Genomic DNA, 23,802 nt, shown 5'->3' on the forward strand with positions numbered 1-23,802 from the left:
GAAGAAGGGCTTATGCCCGAAACGTCGATTCTCCTGTTCCCTGGATGCTGCCTGACCTGCTGCGCTTTTCCAGCAACACATTTCCAGCTCTGACCTCCAGCATCTGCAGACCTCACTTTCTCCTCCAAAATGGCTGGGAGCCTTACCTTACAATTCAACAGAGCAATACAAATGTTAAGCATTCTGCAATGTTACCCTGGACAGCAGCCATCATCGCTGATGAATTTTGTGGGATTGCTGTTATTAACACTGTTGTCTCACCTGTCGACTCTACTGTCAATCTGTGAAAGCTTGAGCGTCTTTGGTGTGATAATTATTGAAGGCATATTTTTCTATTGTATGATCAAATTGCTCTTCAAAACTTCTCAGACTACATGACTCACCCACTCTGCCAGGATACAATGTGGTGCGGACTGCTGGAAGGAGAAGAGACGACTGAGTCGGTGGACTGTGCTGTGCTCCTCTGATTCCGAGGTGAAGCCACTTGAAAAGAAAGAAAACAATAAAGGTCAGACAAACACATCAATGTGAAGAGTAACCTCACTGAAGACAGGAGATAAATTCTGACTAATGCAATATTTTTAGGATTATGATATTTGATTCAGTATTAGCCTCATCAAAGGAGACAGTACTATTATGTTATAATATTTTTCCAAATACAATGCAATTGTTTCGAGTGAGATGAGATTCATTGAGTGTTAGGCTGGGGTCAACTGGAGCGTCCTACACTCATCCCCTGGCAACTGGTCTTTACTTCACATTAATATAATTTCTGCCTGTAGTTACTGTTTAGATTTGCTCCTCATGTTGCGTTTTTTATTTCGTTCGTTATTTTAGTTTAGACGAGTATTCGACAAGATCCACTGCAGTAACTCACCAAAGGTCCCTACAACAGCATCTTTTAAGACTTCCATCTGGAAGGACAAAGTCAGCAGATACACGGGAACACCACCCTCTGCAAGTTCCCCTCCAAACCACACACCATCCTGACTTGGAAATATATTGTTGGTCCTTCAAAGTCCTGGAACTTCTTCCCTAACAACATTATTATAAAATCATGAAAGGTATTGATAAGGAGAATAGCAAAGGTCTTTTCCCGAGAGTGGGGGATTTCAAGACTAGGGGGCATACTTTTACGGTGAGAGGAGATACATTTAAAATAGACATGGGGGCAATGTTTTTACACAGAGGGTGGTCTGTGTGTGGAATGAACAGTCAGAGGAAGTGGTGGATGCAGGTACAGTTACAACATTTAAAAAGACAATTGGATAAACACACGAATAGGAAAGTTTTCGAGAAATATGGGTCAAATGCAAGCAGGGGGACTAGTTTAATTTAGGAACATGGACTGGTTGAACTGAAGGGTCTATTTCTATGCTCAATGAATGCACTTACACCAAATGGACTGCAGCAGATCAAGACAGCAGCTCACCACCACCCTGCCAAGCGTAGCCATGAATGTGAAGGTGCCGGTGTTGGACTGAAGTGGACAAGATCAGAAGTCATACGACACCAGGTTATAGTCCAACAGGTTTATTTGAAATCACAAGCTTTCGAAGCGCTGCCCGTTCGCCAGGAGGAGTCGTGTGATTTCAAATAAACCTATTGGGCTACAATTTGGTGTCATGCGACTTCTGGCGTTTTCCCAAGGGTAAATACAGAAGGGCAATGAATGCTGTCCCAGCCAATGATCTGCATATCCCACTCACTATGATGTAATTCTTGTAAAGAAAATTGTTAATTATAAATCTCACAAACCATTAACTTACGTGGCTCTTATTGTCACCTTGCTTGTATATTTTAAAGGTAAGACCTGCCTTTTTTATTGTACCTTTCACAACTCCAGTGTATCACAAGATGCCTTATAGACAGGGGCAGACTTTTTGAAGGGCTCGCTCTGTGGTATCGCAACAACGGAATGGTCGAGATGAGCAGCACATCCTACAGCTGTACCTTGTAGTCATTTGGAACTCCCACACATTATGCTAGTGCGTTTCAAAATGAACCCAAATCCATCAGTCGCCAACTGGGCATAACTTGCGACACAAATCTCAGATAGTTAGTAACATGGGACAGCAACTCAATTCACTGTGTCTCTCACAGCAATGTGTAATCACAGAAATGTTATGGCACAGAAGAAGGACATTCTGAATGCACCAATGCTCCAAACGAGCAAGTTTTTACTTTCCCCCCAATCTCATGTTTTTATTTAAGTAACCATCCAATGCCCCTCCTGAATGCCTGAATCAAACCTGCCCCACCCCCACATTTCCAGGCAGTGCATTCCAGACCCTAACTACTCGCTGTGGGAAAATGACAGCAACTGTCTTCCTTCACCTCCAAAGACAGCAATTCTCCAGCAGACATTTATTATTCTTCGTGATATGCTGCTCATTGTTACACAGCAGACAGATACACACCTGCAGTATTTTGTAATTTTACTCAGATAACAGCAGGTTTTGCCTGAATACGGAATAAATAAATTCCCACTCCTGCACTATTTCTTATGCTCTTACAACTGTCCAACATTGCAATTTAGATGGTGGAGGGAGGTTTATCAAACCTGTTTTAAAAAGCACATGCAAAGTCTCAATTTTAAATCTGAGATTAAGAGCTCTCTGTTATCCAAAAGTGTTTTTAAATTATTTGTTCATAGGATGAGGGCATCGCTGGTTAGGCCAGCGTTTATTGCCCATCCCAGGAGTCAGGTGGGAGTTAACCACATTCCTGTGGGTCTGGAGTCACAGATAGGCCTGACCAGGAAAGGATGGCAGTTTCCATCCCTGAAAAACGCTAGTGAATCAGATGGGTTTGGGAATGTCTAGGGATAAGCATGAACTTAGATTCTTGGAGTTAGGTCCCAGATTTTTTTATTCATTCACAGGATGTGGGCATTGCTGGTTGGGCCCAGCCTGTCCCTTGCTGCCCTTGCTAAGGTGGTGATGAGCTGCCTTCTCGAGCTGCTGCAGTCCCTGGGATGTAGCAAGACCTACAATGCTTTTTCTCTCTCACAGTTTAGTCCATCTGAGCAGCTTGCTAGGCCATTTCAGAGTGCAGTTAAGGGACAATCACATTGCTCTGGGTCTGGAGTCACGTGTAGGCCTGACCAGGATAAGAACAGCAGGTCAATGGTGAAACAGGAGTTTTTTCTCGATGATCTGAAATTTTCACTATAATTATTAATGCGATTTATTGCTGAGCTGTTTATTCCATATCAGCAATGATCCTAATGGCTAGTGGATCTGGTTCGAGGGGTCAGTTGACTTCCTCCACTTCCAGCATTATAGCCAACGAGAGAATTAAAAGGTTACATTTATAAAAGATTATTAATGGGAATACATTCACCACTTTAACTGCCTTTTCTGCCAAAGATTTTAGCCGGTCAACTTTGATAAACTGTAGAATAGTAAGATCTATTAGCAGAACAATATTATTGCAAGCAGAGTATGTCTCCTTGTGACAAACACAGGGGGGTATCTGTGGATTAATGTTAATGAAAAAGATTGGTTTCCTGCTTTTATGCTCTCAAAGGTATTTCCCCCAAAAGTATTTAACAGAGAAGAAAATGTTGCTGAATATAATGTCTAGAACCCTCGTGCTAACAGTGCTGTGCGCAGGGACACCAACAGTAAAGGCATTCAGTTAATCTCACTGGCTGGATATTTTCGGGATTAATTGTGTGACAAACTCTCTAAAGAACGCTCACAGCCTCTCCTCTGATAGCTTGAAATTTTATTTTGTACTTTAACCTCATCAGGGCTCTGGAACGTATGGCCTTCCTTCAAATATAAAAGGAGGCCATTCTGTCCATAGTGCAGCTCAGCCTATCCCACTCCCCTTTTCTCCATTACCCTGGCAATTATTTCTTTTCAGACAATTTATTTTAAATGTATCACAGGTACGTTTTTACAATTCACTCGGGGAAAACATGGGTGATGCTGACTCAGTTGCCCTGGCATTGCAGGCAAGGCCAGAGTCTATTGCCTTGTGGTAAGGAGTTCCAAAGACTCTCAGGTTAGGTTTTCCATCTGTCATAGCCTTTCCCCTGCTTTAAAATGGGAATTAGGAGGATAACCACGGGACCAGTCTGCCTGGAGTGGGTGAAGATAGAAGCGGGAGGCTGGGTGAATACTTTAAAAGACTGGGATGGTTTTTCAACATGATGTTCATATGAGACTTTATGATACTTAAAAGCACATCTTCCAGTAAGAAGCAGTTAGAGAGTGGAACTAGGAAGGAACAGAACAGCACTTAATTTAAATGAAGCAAACCTTAAGATATCCCTGGATGAAATACAAATGAGGACACATAAAGAAAGTGTGTGTGTGTGTGTCCGTGTGTGTGTGTGTGTCCGTGTCTGTGTGTGTGTCTGTGTGTGTCCGTGTGTGTGTGTGTCTGTGTGTGTCCGTGTGTGTGTGTGTGTGTCTGTGTACATTCTGTCTGGAGGAAGCTGGCCATATGTTCTATTTTACTAACTTGTATTCTTTCAGCATTTTCTCAAATGAATAGCTTCACAAGTAATCTTTCACACATCACTGTGGTCCACAGAACATAGAACAGTACAGCACAAGAACAGGCCCTTTGGCCCACCATATCTGTGCTAACCATGATGCAATTCTAAACTAATCTCATCTGCCTGCACATGGTCTCTATTCCCTGTTTGCTTATGCATTTGATTAAATGCCTCTTAAACATTTCTATCGTATCTGTTTCTACACCTCCCCTGGCAGCACGTTCCAGGCACCTATCACCCTCTAAGTAAAAAATCAGGCTTGCACATCCCCTTTAAACTTTCCCCTCTCACCTTTAACCAATGCCCCCTAGAATTTGATATTTCCACCTTGGGAAAAAAACTCTGACTGTTCACACTATCTATGCCCGTCATAATTTTATAAACTTCTGCTCCAGCAAAAGGAATCCAAGTTTGCCAACCTCTCCTTATAGCTAATACACTCCGATCCAAGCAACACCCTGGTAAACCTCTTCTGCACCCTCTTCAAAGCCTCCACCTCCTTCCAATCATTAGGAGACCAGAATTGTACATAATACTCCAAATATGGCCTCACTGAAGTTTTATACAGTTGCAACATGACTTGTTAACTTTTACTGAAAACACCAAATGCTGGAGATCACAGCGGGTCAGGCAGCCTCCATGAAGAGAGAGCAAGCTAACGTTCCAGTCTGGATGACTCTTGTTATCTTTTATTCTTTCATGCCCCCACTGATGAAGACAAGCATGCTGTACGCCTTCTGTATCACCTTATCCACTTGTGATGCCACTTTCAGGGAGCTTTGGACTGGCACCCTGAGATCCCTCTGTACATCAATGCTCCTAAAGGTCCTGCCATTTACTATTACAGAGGTGCTAACAATGCATAGTTTCCATCTGCACTCTAACAGGGAGAAACCAGTGGATCTATGACATGGGCTGTGCGATGTTACCTGTGAGACATTATTCAAGTGCTTGCTTTAAAACAGCCAATGCGTTTAACCAACTTGCTCCACATTACTGCAGGGAGAAATGACAGAGAGCAGGACTTGAGAGGTTGCTTCAGAACTCAACAAGAGCTGCCTCCTGATGAGGTGCAGGGTGTTGCTATAGGAGACGGACTGGTGCAGATGATGACAAAAAACACAGAGCTCATGGTATCCTGCTACAATGCTGGACAATTGGACATTTCGACATCCATCATGTGTTCTTCCATTTGAAAGGAATTTTATTTAATTATTGTGTCGGTTGTGGGCATCACTGGCTGAAGTTTGTATTTGAACTAATTGGTCATTTCCAACCCATTGCTGTGGGTCTGGAGTTACATGTAGATCCGAACAGGTAAGGCAGACCCTCCGTGTGAGTGAACTGGATGAATTTGGAATGACAATGGTTACACTAGACCAACTTTTTGTTGAATTGATCCATCTATTGTTGGATTCAAACTTATATCCAGACAACATTCGCCTGAGGTTTGGATACTGGCTTAGTGATGTTATTGACACCCCACTGTCTCCTCACAATCCTTTCACTTATCATACCATGATGTTTCTGGTTTGCAGTTATTACCCAAACTGTACATCACATTGGATTGATTGGCAAGTGGATCCTAATTGGTAGAGGTGTTGCTAACCGAGCAGCAGTCTCCCCTCAAACAGATTAAATGTTAGTTTTCTTGCAAATTGTCCTGATGAGTGTGAGATTAAACGTTTTGGCAAGATGTGACTCGAGCAATTATCTGTGCTAGCAGATAACTGTTTGAATTATATCAGTTAATAGACTATATATATTTGAGTAAAGGTTGAGTTTCTAAAGCTAATTTCTCTTGTCATTTAGGGGTCAGTTTGAACACGAGTGACATTTTAGAGGAAGCTGAGGTCACTGTCCCTCACTGAATGCTGGGGTGGAGTCTGTGTCTATTGAGCGAGTCCTCCCCGAGGCAGCACAGACAAGGGAGACCTGAGGTTGAGGGAGCTGGGCAGCTGCCGCCAGCACTGTGCTTCTCCATAATCGACTCAAGTGTTCGGAAAGCTTGGTCAAAAGTTGGGATTGATTTTTGACACTAGACTGACCGTTAGTGTCTATGGTAATTCAGAAGGTATGCTCGATTTAAAAGTTACTTCTAAGTCCCACAATATAATTACAACAAATCTGCATTTTGCAAGTAAGGGCTAGCATTCCAACCTGGCCCTGGTCCTAAACCAATCCAGATTTCAGGTTACAGTGCTGCTCAATTTTGACTACAGCAAATATCAAAACTTTATGGCAGTGACATTTCACATCTGCATCATCAACAGGTAAAGTTCCCCATCAGGAATCTGTGACATTAGGAAATTAATGTCAAGTGCCCAAACATATACTCCAGTCATTTCATAGGTCAGATCTTGCTGTGAAAAGACGCATTTTATCAAACTCTTTTATCCTGCACCATAAGGACAATATCATCATGTGCAAGAAATACCACTGTAATGGAAACAGGGTGATGACTGGTTAGTAAGTGGATTCCAATTGGTACAGCCACCGGGGAAAGCACCAGTTTGATGATGACTAACTGTCAACTGCCAAATTATATTTCAATTTAAACTGAGTAAGTTAACTTTGATACCTCAGGCCAAAATCTTGAGCAATGAACCAAAGAATGACTGATGCTTATCTTGTTCAGATGAAACAGGTACAGTGTGTTTACTGTATGTGTTCTTACTGTCTATAAGCAGGGCACTGTAAATTCGTCAGGTCAGGCAGCATCCAAGGAGCAGGAGAAGCTTATGCTCGAAACGTCGATTCTCCAGTACCTCAGACGCTGCCTGACCTGCTGTGCTTTCCCAGCAACACACTCTCTGATCTCTAGCATCTGTACTCCTCACTTTCTCCTCTGTAAATACCTGTTTTCTGGTTTCACAAAGCGCCACACTGTGAGCCTGAATTACAGTCTTGAACTGATTGTTAATGCAATCATTAGTTCACTAATATACTTAGCAAATGTTGTCCATGTTGCACATGTTTAGAATTTAGCAAGAGTGGGGTGGTTGGATTGCAAAGCTAATATAACATTGGCCCAAAATTCAGATACCTTTAACAAACTATTTCTCGGCAATATTAACTATATTGTTGATTGTTCATTTTTGGAGCAGTACAAGGGTTTCTTTTTTAAAGTTATGATGACTAGTTGCCACAGTGTTCAGTTTATGAAGCTCTGATGCAGAGGCTTTTATTAAATAAAAATTCGAATACGTCATCAACAACTAGCATTTATACAATGACCTTTCAATATGATATCCCCAGGTGCTTAAGGCAGGTGGGTGGCACGGTAGCTCAGTGGTTAGCACTGCTGCCTCAAAGTGCCAAAGAACCGGGTTCAATTCCTGCCTCAGGCAACTGTCTGTGTGGAGTTCGCATATTCTCCCTGTGTTTGTGTGGGTGTGGGTGTGCTCCGGTTTCCTCCCACAGTCCAAAAAAATGTGCAGGTTAGGTGAATTGGCCATGCTAAATTGCCTGTAGTGTTAGATGTAGGGGAATGGGTCTGGGTGAGTTGCAGGTCGGTGTGGACTTGTTGGGCTGAAGGGCCTGTTTCCACTACTGTAAGTAATCTAATCTAATTACAGTAATGTTTCCAAAATAAACATTTTTGACAGCAACTCACATCAGGAGATGTAAATGCAGTTTGGAGAGATAGGCTTCAAGGTGCATCTCAATGGAGGAAAGCAGGGATGGGGGGGGTAAGGAGAAAGAAAGGTTTACGGAGAGATTTCCAGGACCGAGGACCCAGGTGCTGAAAGCATGGCTACCACTGCTGGAGTGATTAAAATCAAGGAGGTAGAAAGGGCCAGAGATGCTAAATTGCCCATAGTGTTCAGGGATGTGTAGGTTAGATGGATTGGCCATGGGAAATTGCCCATAGTGTTCAGGGATGTGTAGGTTAGATGGATTGGCCATGGGAAATTGCCCAAAGTGTTCAGGGATGTGTAGGTTAGATGGATTGGCCATGGGAAATACAGGGATAGGATAGGGGTATGTGAACTCGATGGGTTGAATGGCCTGCTTCCACACTGCAGGGATTCAATTATTCTGGTGTCTCCTACTAATGGAACACATTGTTTCCATATCCACTCTTTCCATGCCTCTCGGTATTCTCTAAGTTTCAATCAGATCCCCACTCATCCATTGAGTACAGACCCAGAGTCCTCAACTGTTTCTCATATGACAAGCCATTGTCCAGAGTTAGATTATCTTTTGTTGCTGATGGTCATTGCCTGGAACTTGTGCTGTTACCAAGGACAATGTGTGCAAGTTATGATCTTTCCTTTTGCTCCCTGTCTGTTTACCTGGGGGTTACAGTGGAATTTTGAGAGAGTTCCTTATGCAATGATCGGATTAATAAATCCTAGAGCCAACAATGAAATATAAAGTAATGATAGTAACCATGGAGCATTTGATTTCTGCTTCAAAAAGATTGCCTGATTGATCGACAACTGCTTAGAATTCATATTTTATTTTAGGTTTGCTAAAGCAAGTGACTTGTTATCATTTAGATCAACTCTCTTCTTGCAGAGCCATGTGTTGGGAAATGTTCAATATAGTAGATACAGAAATGCAGACATCATGGTCCAACACTTGCTGCTGAAGCCTCACTTTGTGCCTTTTAGTTACCACTAAAGTTGACAAATCTGATGCACATCCTTTCAAGGTGAGAGGAGAAAGATTTCACACAGAGGGTGGGGTTCGTATGTGGAATGAAATGGCAGAGGAAGTAATGGATGCAGGTACAATTCCAATATTTCAAAGCCATGTGGATAAGTGCATGAATAGTTGAGAGGGAAATGGGCCAGATGCAGGCAAGTGGGACTAGTTTAATTTGGGAAGTTTGGCCAACATAGGTGAGTTGGACTGAAGGGTCTGCTTTTGTTGCTGTATGACTCTATCTGAATAATCTCCTGTGCTCTGAGGTCATACAAAACTCTGGTGCCTGTAATACCTGGTAGGAAGTCCGGCTCCCTCATCACCCTTGTGCTTACAGACCTACACTGGTCCGCAGTCAACCAATGGCTTAATTTCAAATGTCTCATCCACGTTTTCAAATTGCTTCATGGCCTTACCCCTCTCTACCTCTGAAATCTTCCCCAGGCCTATCACCCTCTGAGATATCTGTGTCATCTACTTCTGCGTTCCAACGCCAGCCGCTCCCCCACTGGAGAGGTTGTGCCAACAACCGTTAAGGTGCTAAACTCTGGAAATAGAGCAGACTCGATGGGCTGAATGGCCTCAATCTGATCCTAAATCTTACGGTCTATATCTAATGAAAGTCCCAAACTACATCCCTCTGTGTCCTCCCTGTGAACACTCCCAAAAATCTACATCTTTTACTGATATTCTGAACTTTTTACTTCTTTTCTCTAATTTATTCCTATGACATATAATGCCAGACTATTTTTTTCTTTACTTTTCTAATCTATTTTTGTTTCCTAAGAATTTGATCTTAAGTATCTGTGCCAGGTACCTTTGTACCCGAGAGGGCGATATGATGTGGTGACTATAAACTTTTCACTGTACTCATTTCAGTAGATACGACAACAAAGCTAATTTAATTCATTCAAACCTTTTGCTCATCTGTACAGAGATCTCCTTATTTGGCTCTTTATCAAATTTTAATTTATAATAATGTTCCTATGAAGTGCCCTGGATGGTTTTGTTCATGGAAGTGCTTTACAGTTATAAGTTATTGTTGTTATGACCGACACTGTAGTTTACCGCAGAGGATATCTGGAAGAAGTGAGGGTAAAGTACATTAACAACAAATAATTCACAGATATGTAAATCAAAAGTGTCATGTGTAGAATTTAACCGGCCTGAGCAGTCTGATTTACATTGTCGACCAGAGATTCTGCTCCTTTTTATGTTATCTTTGGGGATTTCAAAAGGAATGTCACTAAACTATTTTTATCTTCTAAGGAAGTGTTGCCTATTGAATGTCACTTCCCTCAGGAAATTAAATCTCTTGAATAGAGTCTACGAGAGACTGCAGGATATGGCTGGCGAGGAAATGAGTGCAGTGGATCAAATGATATTTTCTTAAAAATGAAATTGAGAGAAGTTTCAGTCTTAAAATGGGGCTTTCATTCCTGCTTCATGCTGAGCTTCGACACCATTAGTCTTTCAGGGTTATTGCAACGACTTGAGGAACTGTCAGTTGGTTGAGTGGTTGCTTTTCATGTTCCATTTCCTCTCTTTCAAATAACTCGAAGAATGTATTTATTCCCCTCAGCTCCTGGGAATACTCTGCCTTGACAGAAGCAGTATGCAAAATTAATCTGCTTTCAAATGATCTCCTCTGGCCTCAGTTGTTTCCCATTGAGATGGTCACGCAGGGCTCTCGAAATGCCTCTCTCAGTGAGAGAGCTTCAGGGTGAAGTGGGGGTCGTTTTGTTTTGTTTGTTCACGGGACAAATCCATAATTCCCCTGGTCATGAGCTGCCCTGAATCGCTCAGATCCTTGATGCAGGTTGACCCACAATGCCATGAGGGAGGGAGTTCCAGGATTCTGACCCAGTGATGCTGGAGGAACGGTGAGATATTTCCAAGTCAGGGTGGCTTGGTGGGGAACCTGTTGGTGATGATGCTTCCTTGCATCTACTGCCCTGGTCCTCTCGACGGTTGTGTGGTGTGTTTGGAAAATGCAGATTAGGAAACCTTGGTAGAGAGTGACCGCAGTGACCCGTTTCCACTCCCAAGAGTTCATGCTAGTTCCCATCGTCCCTGTTGCAGGGTGCCACTCCACGTGGTGAAAGCACAGGAGATGAACTATCCTGTATGGAAGCCACCACTGTGAGGTGTAGGCCATTTAGTCCTTCAATCACTTCAGTCCATTCAGTCCACCAATCAACCACATCGCCCTGTGGCCCAACATTTCAACTCCCCCTCTCACTCTGCCAAGGACATGCAGGTCCTGGGCCTCTTCCACCGCCGCTCCCTCACCACCCTGGAGGAAGAATACCTCATCTTCCGCCTCGGAACACTTCAACCCCAGGCATCAATGTGGATTTCACCAGTTTCCTCATTTCCCCTTCCCCCACCTCACCCCAGCTCCAGCCTTCCAGCTCAGCCTGAAACGTTGACTTTCCTGTTCCTCGGATACTGCCTGACCTGCTGTGCTTTTCCAGCACCACTCTGATCTAGAATCCATTCAGTCCTTCACACCTGCTCCCCCATTCAATAAGATCCATGGCTAATCTGATTTATAACTTTAACTCTACATTCCTGCACATCCCCCAATAATCCCCCATCCCCTTGGTCATCAAGAATCTCCCTTCCTCTGCCTTCAAATATTTAAAGGGTCTGCATCCACTGCCTTTGGAGAAAGGGAATTCCAAAATAAAATGTTCCCTCATCTCTGTTATAGATGGACATCTCCCTTACTTTTAAACTCTGCCACCTGGTTCTAGATTCTCCCACAAGAGGAAGCCTCCTTTTCACATCCACCTGGTCACGTTCCCACAGGATCCCACATCCCTTCTGACTCTTCTAAGCTCCAGAGGATACAGGCCTAGCCTGTCCAGATTTTCCTCATTAGCCATCTGCCCATTCCAGGGATTACTCTAGTAAATCTGCTCTGAACTGTTCCAAAACATTAACATCCCTCAGTCTTGTCTGCAGTGTGCACCTCCTGTCAATGCTATGCTTACTTTCTGTATAATTGCGTGACATTTTAAGCAATATGCAAAAGTGGCAGCCGTGTGTACCATCTACGAGATGTACAGCAGTAACTCAGCAAGGCTCCTTCCAAAGCCATGACCACTACCACCTGGAAGGACAAGGGCAGCAGCAACATGGGAGTACTAGCCCCTGCAAGTTTCCCCTCCAAACCACTCACCATCCTGACTTGGGAATATATCACTGTTCCTTCATTGTCACTGGACCAAAATCCTGGAATTCCCTCTCCAGTTCAACAAGGCAGCTCACCATCACCTTCTTAAGGGCAACTAGGGACGGGCAGTCAATGCTGGCCCCAGCCTGTGATGCCCTCATTCCGTGAATGAATAAAACTCGCTGATCTGGTCATTTTCACGCTATCGTTTATGGGAGTTTCCTGTTTGCAAATTGGGGTTGTTTCCCCGGATTACAACAATGACCATGCTTTCCAATATTTCATTGGCTGTAAAGAGTTTTGGGATAGCTTGTGGTTGTGAAAGGCACTACAAGAATGCAAATGTTCTTTTGCTCTTACACCAAGCAACAAAATTACTGTGTGAGTAATGTTCCCTTGAGGACAGTAGCGATGGGAGCAAATTAGAGGGAACCCTGTGGTGGAATTGTGGATGCAGACAAACCTAACCATTTGTGGAAATGCGAAAAAAAAAATTCCAGACATTGGGCTAGAGGTAGAGCAACTGGAACAGGTTTGAAAAATGGGATTTAGAAATCAAGATGAAGACAAAATTCCAATGTAACAATCAGACTGGCATTGCAGGATTATAATTACAGGACTGGCAGTACAGAGCAATTGCCTGTGCTTTCTTATTTGCAGGGTGGAGTATAACAGGAGCAAACTGCTTCCTGTTTATTTAAATCCAGAATGCAGGCTCCTATGTGACATCAACAACTCATGTACTTGAAACTAGCTCTCAGCGCTTTATCTCGCAATTAAAGAGTTTCTGTTTTGTTGAATGAATGAACAGAGTTTGTACTGCTAGCTCCATGATTCTGGAGTCATACAGCTCAAACTCATGGGTGCTCCAAGTAAGTTCTTCGTAATATGTTCGTGGCTTTCCCGGCAGCATGCGGTTTTTTTTTTGTTTTCTCGTGTGGTTTCCAGATGGAATTCTTGTGGGTGTACGGTTACCGTTCCTGGTTTACTGGTGAAACTGGGGCTTCTTTCATGGCCATTTAAGGGGGCCAATTTTAACCCCAAAAAATGTGTGAAAACTTCAAATGCTGATCCTCAAAATTCTTCACTAACTTCTGGTTTTAGGAGAGTGAGGGTCAATGACACTGACTGATAACTCATAGAGGTGGGTTTTTTTCTAACTCATTTGTGGGATGTGGGTGTCACTGGCTGGGCCCAGCCTAGTTGCCCCCTTGAGAAGGTGGGGGTGAGCTGCCTTCTTGAACCGATGTACTCAATGTGCTGTAGGTTGACTCACAGTGCCCTTAGAGTGGGAATTCCAGGATTTTGACCCAGCAACACTGAAGGAATGCGATAACTTTCCAAGTCAGGATGGTGAGTCCTTGGAGGGGAGCTTGCAGGGGGTGGTGTTCCCATGTATTGGTTGCTCTTGTCCTTCAAGACGGTCGTGAGTTTGGAAGGTGCCAGTTGAGAATCTTTGGCGAAATTCTGCAGTGCATCATGTAGATGGTACACACTGCTGCTACTGAGCATCAGTGGTGGAGGGAGTGGGTGTTTTAATTGTGATGTCAATCAAACGGGCTGCTTTGTCCTGGATCATTTACCACATTAAATGTTCAGCAAAATGGAAACCTCACTCTCTGGACAGGGTGATCTCAAAAAGAGCAGCTCACACGAGTGAGGCAGGACTAAGGAATTTCTTCTCCTGAACTGTCAAATCCACCTGGCTCCACATTTCAGTGCCTCACATTGCACCTTGAAGGTAATGCTCAGTCATGCTTCATGTGTTTGTGGTGAAGATCCAGCCACTACTGCCCATCATACACAATAAACCGTCAAAAAATGATCATTGCAGCAACTGGTCACTTTGGACACAGACGACTGGAAGTTACATTGAAAAATATTTGGTTTGCAATACAACAGCGTGGATTCAATTCCCATCACACTCTCCTCCTCACCGTCTCCCCTAAGCTGGAGTGGGCTAACCCTCAGGTTAAACTCCCACCAGTCATCTCTTTCCAATGACAGAGCAGCCCCATGGTCTGGAAGGATGAGGGGGACTCTACATTCATGTTATTTTCATACTAACTCTTCACTCATTCATATCTAACATCTTTATCATTATTCTGCTGGGGTATTAACACGTTGAATACATATGAGACTTACATTTACAGAGCATCTTTCATAACCTGAGAATGTCCCAAAGCCAATGAAGGAATTTTTTAAGTTTAGTTACAGCTGTAATACAGGAGGCCCAGTCAGCTCTCATAGTGAGCAATGTGATAAAGACCAGATAACCTATATTGTATGATGCTGATTGAAGAATAAATATTGTCCGTGAGACTAGGGAGAACTCCCCTTCTCATCTTCGAAACAGTACCGAGGACCCTTCAAATTATTCATTCGTAGAAAGTGAGCAACACTGGCTATCAGCCAATAGTTAGCCCCAAACTCTAGTTACTCCTTGAGAAAGTGGGGGTGAGCAGTCCATGTGCTGCAGAATGACCTGCAGTGCTGTTAGGGAGAGAGTTTCAGGATTTTGATGCAGAAGGAATAATAATGGATATATTTCCAAGTCAGGATGGTGAGTGGCTTGGAGGGAAACCTGCAGATGGTGGTGTTTCCAGCTATCTGAGAGAGCATACAGGAGCTCTGTTTGACATCACAAAATAAAGATGTTATCACCAACTATACAGCACTCCCTCACCATGACTTTTGTGCTGAAGCCCTGAATCGAGACTTGAACGCTTTGACTCCAACACCAGATTGCTACAAATTGAACTACGCCTGACACTCATCCAAGTTGTGTTTACAGGATTAATATCACCGGTTAGATTTCACACATATAACACCTCTGCTTAAAAAGCAAGCAAGAAACCATAGCATAACAACATTTCATGATATGTCTTCGCATTTCCACATCCTGTCGTTTGTGCAAGCACAGGAAGATTGTATTCAAATGCTAAAAATGAAAGTGGTTTGATATGGAGCTTACTATCACACAGAGTAACTGAGCTTGATATCATGCATTCAAGGAGCAGCTGGATCAAGACACGAGGGAGAATCAAATAAAAGGATATGGTGAAAGGGTGAAATGAAGAGGGTAGGAGGAAGCTCTTGTGGAAGAGAAACATTAGCATGGAGCAGATGGGCCAAATGGCCTGTTTCTTTTCTGTAAATACAATGGAAAGAGTGAAGGACAGATTTACAAAGTTGGTTCCAGACATGAGAAACTCCCATTATGAGAATGGATTAGAGAGATCAGGATGGGTTTTCCCTGGGGAGAAGAAGGCCAAGAGGGGATCTGATAGAGGCATGAGAAATCTAGATCGAGTAGATAGGGAGAGACTGTTCTCACTCAGAAAGAAGGTCTGAGAGCAATAGATTTAACAAATGTTGCGAATGTGATCTGAGAAAAATGCTTTCACACGTAGAGTGGTTAGGGGAGGAATACACTGCCTGGAAATGTGGTGGGGGCAATTCTCAACTGAGGCATTGGATAATTATCTGAACAGGAGCAATGGACAAGATTATAAGGCAAAGGCACCAAGGCATAATGCTTGTTGCAGAGATGGAACGATGGGCCAAATGCCCTCTTTCTGTGCCATAATAATTCTGTGCATCTGTTTAAACAGTGAATGGATTGCAAGTTTTACCTGAAACAGCTGATGTTGCTTTGGAAGGTTGAGGCATTCGGGTTATCCTGCTGTGAGCCATGAAGGTGCTCTGGGTTGTGCTGTACGGGGAGCTCCTGTCTGATGAGTCAGAGCTTGTATGAGAGAGTCTGTTGTGCTCCTTCAGCGTGGCTGAAGACCTTTCATACCACGAGCGTAGTTCATCAGACAACGCAGTTCTGTTTGTGTTTCTCTCAGGGTTATCTTTAACAAGCGATGGAGTCCTAACAACTTGTGAGCGTGATGGAGTCAGTTTTACTGAATCAATATCATCGCCGTGCCAAGAATCCTTATAGATCCCACCCGCTGTGTAGGAGTTTGACGTTTTAAATTGTGCTTTCACACTGTAGTGTCCTTCTTGGTCGTTTTCCAAACTGCGAACCACCACCGGTGTCGGACTCCCCTCAATGTACAGAGGATACTCTTTAATCCGATACTGGGAGGAAGGCTGGCTCTGGCTGTGCAGGTAAAACCCACTGCCATTGCCGGTGCCATTCTTACCAGCTAGGTTGGGCATGCTCCCTGAATTGGAGGATCCGAGATTCCCGGCGGATCGGTGCCTCTGCCGCTCCCTGGCCTTGGAGGGCGAGTCCTCGGCAAGAGTGGAGTAGTTGGCATGCATGTGAGCTGGGTAGTAGTGTTCTGAGCTAGAGTGGCTGGTGCAGGAGGAGCAGTCGTCTAAAGGGTCAGAGCCGTTACTGCTCCGAGTCCTTGGGGTATAGAAATCCGGACTCCCTGTTTCGTTCTCTGACACAACCGGCTTGCCCTGGGACTCCAGACTGGCACTCCTGTGTCTAAAGTGCTGTGCTAAACTGTGCAGACGAGTTGGGCTGATATCTACCAACCTGGAAAAGTGAACAAACAGATCGTTACCTTTGGAGTTTGCCCCTTAGGGATGTACAGAAACAAGGAGATCGTTGCAGGCCAGGTTATATGCCTAAAATGCACTGTGGATACTGTGCAGCCTTTGAACCCCCTGCCAAATAATATCCCGCTCCCTGTACTTACAAACAATCTCTGATCCACAATCTTGCAGGCAAAATGATCCACTTTTTAAATTATTTGTCCATGGGATGTGGACATCACTGGCTGTGTCAGTATTTATTGCCCATCCCTAATTGCCCAGAGGGTAGTTAAGAGTCATCCACATTGCTCTGGGCCTGGAGTTACATGTTGGCCAGATGGGGTAAATTGCCTTCCTCAAAGGACCTGAGATAGGAATTTAACAATGATTGACAGCTTTCAATTCCATAGTTTATTAAATTTATATTCAACCAGCTGCCTTGGGGGATGGGAACCCATGACCCCAGACATTAGCCTGAAGTTCCTGATTACTAATCTAGTGACATTACCAATACACTACGCTCTCTGCATAATGCAGTTCGCCTCTGCATCTCCCTCTTCTAAGCTTGAATTCATGATGCCTTGTGATCATTAAAGTCCAAGCCACCCCTGGCTACAAGAATCTTGAACTCCTCAACAAACTCCTTTTCCAGTAAAAACATTCCCAGCTTCTGTTGCCTTTGTTCGGATGTCAAAGTCATGGTGTTCTAATTTAGTCACTTAGGCAGCAGGAGGAGAGAGAAGAGGGAGAGGTGTTTGGCAGAGGAGGGAGAACGAACACACAGGTCAGTGATAAAGAGGTGGCTAGAGAGATTTAATGATGGGAAGGGCTGACAGAGCAAAGCAGAAAGGAGATGGTAAATGAAGAAAGTGAGAAACAAGCGAGTCTTGAGGAGCTAGAAATGAGTAAAACAGTAACATCACCAACAACAGCCATCTGAAAAAACAGAAACAACTCTCGTTCTAAAATAATTGAACTCAACATTAATTGTAAAGCTGTAAAGTGCTTAATTGAAATGTTTCTATTCCTCAACTTTCCATTGAGCTTCATTAGAATAGGATAGGAGGCTGAATACAGAGAGATCAGAGTGAGAGAAAGGGGGAGAATTGAATGTCTGGCATCATTTTACTGTCAAAATTTCAAAGAACGATCTAAGCTTCTGGATGTAGGATTGCTCGCTGAGCTGGAAGGCTTATTTGTAGACGTTTCATCACCATACTAAGTAACATCTTCAGTGAACCTCCGGATAAAGCACTGGTGGTATGGCCTGCTTTTTATTTATATGTTTAGGTTTCCTTGGGTTGGTGATGTCATTTCCTATTCTTTTTCTCAGGGGGTGATAAATAGGATCCAAGTCAATGTGCTTGTTGATAGAGTTCCGATTAGAATGCCATACTTCTAGGAATTCTCGCACATGTCTCTGTTTGGCTTGTCCTAGGATGTATGTGTTGTCCCAGTTGAAGTGGTGTCTTTCCTCATCCGTATGTAAGGATACTAATGAGAGTGGGTCATGTCTTTTTGTGGCTAGTTGGTGTTCATGTATCCTGGTGGCTAGTTTTCTGCCTGTTTGTCTAATGCAGTGTTTGTTACAGTCCTTGCACGGTATTTTGTAAATGACATTAGTTTTGCTTGTTGTCTGTATAGGGTTTTCAAGTTCATTAGCTGCTGTTTTAGTGTGTTGGTGGGTTTGTGGGCTACCATGATGCCAAGGGGTCTGAGTAGTCTGGCAGTCATATCCGAGATGACTTTGATATAGGGGAGGGTGGCTAGGGTTTCTGGATGCATTTTGTCTGTGTGTTTGGATTGGTTGCTGAGAAATCAGCAGACTGTGTTCATTGGGTACACTGTACAGGTGATTTTCCTTTGCTCTGCATAGTTCCTCTGTGCTTCAGTGTGTGGTGATTCGTTGAAATAATGTTCTGATGCAGCTTCGTTTGTGGGTGTTGGGGTGATTGCTTCTGTAGTTCAATATTTGGTCTGTATGTGTTGTTTTCCTGTAGACGCGGGTTTGAAGTTCCCCATTGGTTATTCGCTGTACAGTGACATCTAGGAATGGCAGTTTGTTGTGGTTTTCCTCCTTTTTAGTGCAATTTGTACCAGTCAGGGGTATTATTAATGGTCTGATGGTTTCCTTGTTTGTTCAAGTCTCTGCATTACTGCTAGCACAGAGGAACTACAAAGAGCAGAGAAAAATCACCTATACAGTGTATTCAAAAGAAGGGGTACCCAATGAACACAGGCTGCGATTTCTCAGCAACAAACTAGCCTCTGCTAGCAGTAATGCAGAGACTCGAACAAACAGCTCTGCCAACCATCCAACCCAAACTTTGCATCTGCCACGTGGATGACCCCTCTGTCATCACTAAACCAAACAAGTTAGAGGAAACCTTCAAGACAATCAATAATACCCTTACTGGCATAAAATTCACTAAAGAGGAGGAAAACAACAACAAACTGCCATTCCTAGATATCACAGTAAAGTGAACAGCCAACGGGGAACTTCAAACCTGCGTCTACAGGAAAACAACACAAACGGACCAAAAACTGAACTACAGAAGCAATCATCCCAACATCCACAAATGGAGCTGCATTAGAACATTATTTCAACGAGTCACCACACACTGCAGCACAGAGGAACTATGAAGAGCAGAGGAAAATCACCTATACAGTGTCGTCAAAATGAACAGGTACCCAATGAACACAGTCCACAGATTTCTCAGCAACAAATCCAAACACACAGACAAAATGCATCCAGAAACCCTAGCCACCCTCCCCTATATCAAAGACACCTCGGATATGACTGCCAGACTACTCAGACCCCTTGGCATCATGGTAGCCCACAAACCCACCAACACACTAAAACAGCAACTAATGAACTTGAAAACCCTATACAGACAACGAGCAAAACTAACGTCATTTACAAAATATTTTGCAAGAACTGTAACAAACACTACACTGGACAAACAGGCAGAAAACTAGTCACCAAGATACATGAACAGCAACTAGCCACAAAAAGACATGACCCACTCTCACTAGTATCGATACGTAAAGATGAGGAAGGACACCACTTCGACCAGGACAACACATCCATCCTAGGACAAGCCAAACAGAGACACGCGTGAGAAGTCCTAGAAGTATGGCACCCCAACCGGAACTTTATCAACAAATACATTACTTGGATCCCATTAATCACCCCCTGAGAAAAAGAACAGGAAATGACATCACAACAAGAAATGACATCACCACAGGAAATGACACCACTAGCTCAAGGAAACCTAAACACATAAATAAAAAGTGGGCCATACCACCAGAGCTTCACCAGTGCCTCACTGAAGGTGTTACCTAGTATTGTGACGAAATGTCTGAAAACAAACCTTCCAACTCAGCAAGCAAACTTACTTCCAGAACCTCAACCTGAGCTACAAATCTTCTCAAAACCCGATCTAAGCTTCTCTATCAGAGCTGGAAGACCTGTGTGTACTTTTATGGCTCCCTGCTCAGGGTTCCGAATCACACTCCCTGCATGTTTTTTCCCTGAGCCCCAACATCAGCAGTTTTGTCAGGTCACTCACCGTGTGGAATGGACATACGGGGGACTTCGGATCTGGAGATCTGGTGTGGACGGCATGCTGGACTGGGAGGAGTTCCAGTGAGAAGCGCTTCTTACAGGACTGCTCTGTAGGGAGCCACCAGCTCCTGCCTCTGCACAGCTCCCTACACTGGGAAACCGTGTGTGCCCACTAGAGAGTAACACAAACACACAAAGTCACTGCAAAGGCTTTAGCTCAGCAAAACATTGCAGATTTAATTTGCAAACACACAGAGTTATGCCCGGCAAATGGAGGCTAGATTCACAATAGAAAAAACCACGTTGATGCAAACTGTGAGAGTCACACTCTGGTGCTTTGTCCAACAGCTCAGTCACTGGAGTGTTTTGCATGATTGAATAAATGACCCAGATCCATCAGCTGGTAGCCCTGGTGGGTCATGGAAGGTACAGTGCCCAAAAACAAAATACATACTTAATTAGGACAAATGTCGGACATTTTTGGCTGACTGGAGATGGACTGCAGAAAACAGGAAAATTTATAACTATGGGCATGTCAGCTTCAACCAGAAACTTAACGCTAAAGAAAATAAACTTGCATTTATATAGCACCTTGCGTGACCTCAGAACTTTCAATCAGTTTCACAGCCAAACATCCCTGAACCCTGCTGGGATGTAAGGAAACTCAGCAGCCAGTTTTCACACAGCAAGATCCCAAAAGCTGCTCGAACCGAAATCGCAAACTGGAGCGTTGGAGGTCGAGAGGCCATCTTATAGAAACTAATAAAATAATGAGGGGTATAGACAGGGTTAACGGTAGTTGTTTTTTCCCTAGGATGGGGGTTTCAAGGCGAGGGGGCACATTTTTAGTGTGAGAGGAAAGAGATTTAAAAAAGACATGAAGGACATATCTTTTACAGAGAGTGTGGTTCACATGTGGAATGAACGTCCTGAGGGAGTGGTGGGTGTGGGTACAGTTACAATGTTTAAAAGACATTTGGATCATCAAAGAATCCCTACAATGTGGAAGCAGGCCATTCAGCCTGACAAGTCCATACAGACCATCCAAGGACTAACCCACTCAGACCCATTCCTCCACATTACTCCTGACTAATGCACCTAACCTAAACTTCCTGGAACGTGGGCAAATTAGCACAACCAATTCACCTAACCCGCAAATTATTGGATTGTGGGAGGAAACCGGAGCACCTGGAGGAAACCCACGCAGACAGGGGGAGAATGTGCAAACTCCACACAGACAGTCGCCCAAGGCTGGAATCAAACCCGGGTCCCTGGCACTGTGAGGCAACGTTGCTAACCACTGAGCCAACGTGCCGCCCATTAACAGCATGACAAGCACATGAATAGGAAATATTTGTAGGGATATGGGCCAGGGGCAGGCAGGTGGGACTAGTTTAGTTTGGGATTATGTTCGGCATGGACTTGTTGGACCATAGAGTCTGGTTCCGTGCTGTATGACTCAATAACTCTACTTTTGTCTTTATATCATGAAGGTTGGTTGTGGGATAGATGATGGCCAAAAGACAGAATATCCCCCATTCTTTTCTCAGTGATTCATACATCAGGGCATTTTACTTTAAACTGTGTAACTCGAAGATTTTATAATATTTAGAAACAGGGAAAAAAAAATGATGGATGAAAATAGAATTTCAAATGGAATTGTTGCTAAAACCCAGGTTGGAAACACAAACTGTGCTCCCAGGTCTGAGGTATTGATAATTCATCACTGAGAAGTCAAGGTGTCTCTGCCAATACCTCCCTGTGGACCATTGTAATGAACAGAATCCCTCTCAGCACTGGGAGCTACCTGGGTATTCACTCCCAGCACTTACACACTATTCCCCAGTCAAACCTGACTGTACTTTCACTGATGTTCTTTACTTGCAATTTAATCAGCGTTTACTTCGTATCTACATGTCTGTACAACACACTAGACAGCAATGGCCACACACCTTTTACCTCCTCAATCCTAGCAGCATAAAACATCCTTTCCAACAATAAAGATACAAACATTTAACAATTTAACATTTAACAATTCCTCATTGGGGGCAAGGAACCTTCTAATTCCAGATTAAAAAGCAGAAACAGCACTTCATGCACAAAGTTACTTCAAAATGCTGTAACTGTTGACATGAGCTGCAAATGAAAATGACCAGGTTTCAGTCCCATGTTATGGTTGGGAGACCAGTTGAACCCCAGTACTGAAGAGTTTAAGGTACACTTTGTATTAATCAGCTCCTTATGAACTGGCACTCTGTATAAAAATTTATATATCTCAAATACTCCGCAATGTCCGAGTAGTCAGTTGAAGGTGTGAGTGGGTAGGGTCTCTGCTGGTACATTTTATTTAGGCAAAGTTGCATAAGTGATTTGTGCTGCAAATAAACTATAACAGTCATGTGTATACCACCCCCGCATTACGTTTCTATTACATTGATTATGGGGACCCCTTGATCCAACGGGAAATATTTGATCAGCTGGTACGCTCCTGTCCCATAGGTGCCGGATAATAAAAGGCTGGTTAATTTTCTGAGCCACTTGTTGAAAGATGACATTATACGCTCTTTGGGGCAGGTGGGACGGGAAGCCAGGCCTCCTGGCTCAGAGATAGGGACATTATCACTGCATCACAAGAGCCTTCTGTTGAAGCAGCCAATGACACTTGAGTAAAAGCACTGCACGTGGTATCACCTACACAAGAACAGATTTTCTCTCAGAAGCACCGGAGTAAATCCAGTCCATTGTGATTCTGCTGGAGTAAGATCCATGTTGGAGCTGCATTCTGTGTGAGAATGTCAAATGACATGATTTTGTTTTGCTGCCATTACCAGCCTTGGTGAACTCTGTCTCCCTGAAACCATCGACTCACCTGGAGTGACTGTGAGATCCACGCTTCTTGACCTTTTCGTAGGGTTCGTCTAAAGACGACTCTTTCCACATTTTTGGCTTGATGGGCGATTTGTCGTAATCACTGCGATGGTAGTGCAGCTGCCTTAATCCATCCAGAGACTGGGGGGGAGGAGGTCTCTGGTGTGATGGTGGTCGGGGAGGTAAGCCTTTATGAGGTGACTGTACCGGTGATGAAACACTCGTAACGTGACAGTCTTCTGCAAAAAATGATTGGAGAGTAAGAGTCGAGTCACAGAGTTGTATAGCACAGAGACAGGCCCTTCAGACCAAACCAGTCCATGCCAACAAAAATGTCCCTCCACACTAACCCCATTTCCCTGCACTTGGCCCATATCCTTCTAAGATTCTGGATCAGTGGTGCTGGAAGAGCACAGCAATTCAGGCAGCATCCGAGGACAGGCATCTGGTTTCCAGCATCTGCAGTCATTGTTTTTACCATATCCTTCTAAACCTTTCCTATCCATGTGTTTGTCCAAATGC

The 23,802-nt window shown here is 43.7% G+C and overlaps 1 protein-coding gene across 7 annotated transcripts in view; it reads right to left on the bottom strand.

Moving 5' to 3' along the window:
• The window catches only part of frmd4a (FERM domain containing 4A), a 721,373-nt gene that overhangs the window by 8,467 nt on the left and 689,104 nt on the right, over nt 1–23,802 (bottom strand). For all 7 annotated transcript variants that reach the window (XM_043714187.1, XM_043714188.1, XM_043714186.1 and 4 more), the window contains 4 exons: nt 23,282–23,519; nt 20,417–20,584; nt 15,983–16,845; nt 384–483 (listed from right to left, as the gene is read on the bottom strand). In XM_043714187.1, the coding sequence (XP_043570122.1) occupies nt 384–483; nt 15,983–16,845; nt 20,417–20,584; nt 23,282–23,519 (1,369 nt within the window). The remainder of the gene's footprint in view (nt 1–383; nt 484–15,982; nt 16,846–20,416; nt 20,585–23,281; nt 23,520–23,802) is intronic.

This window comes from Chiloscyllium plagiosum, chromosome 23 (assembly GCF_004010195.1).
Source record: "Chiloscyllium plagiosum isolate BGI_BamShark_2017 chromosome 23, ASM401019v2, whole genome shotgun sequence".
In the NCBI taxonomy this organism is placed as follows: domain Eukaryota; kingdom Metazoa; phylum Chordata; class Chondrichthyes; order Orectolobiformes; family Hemiscylliidae; genus Chiloscyllium; species Chiloscyllium plagiosum.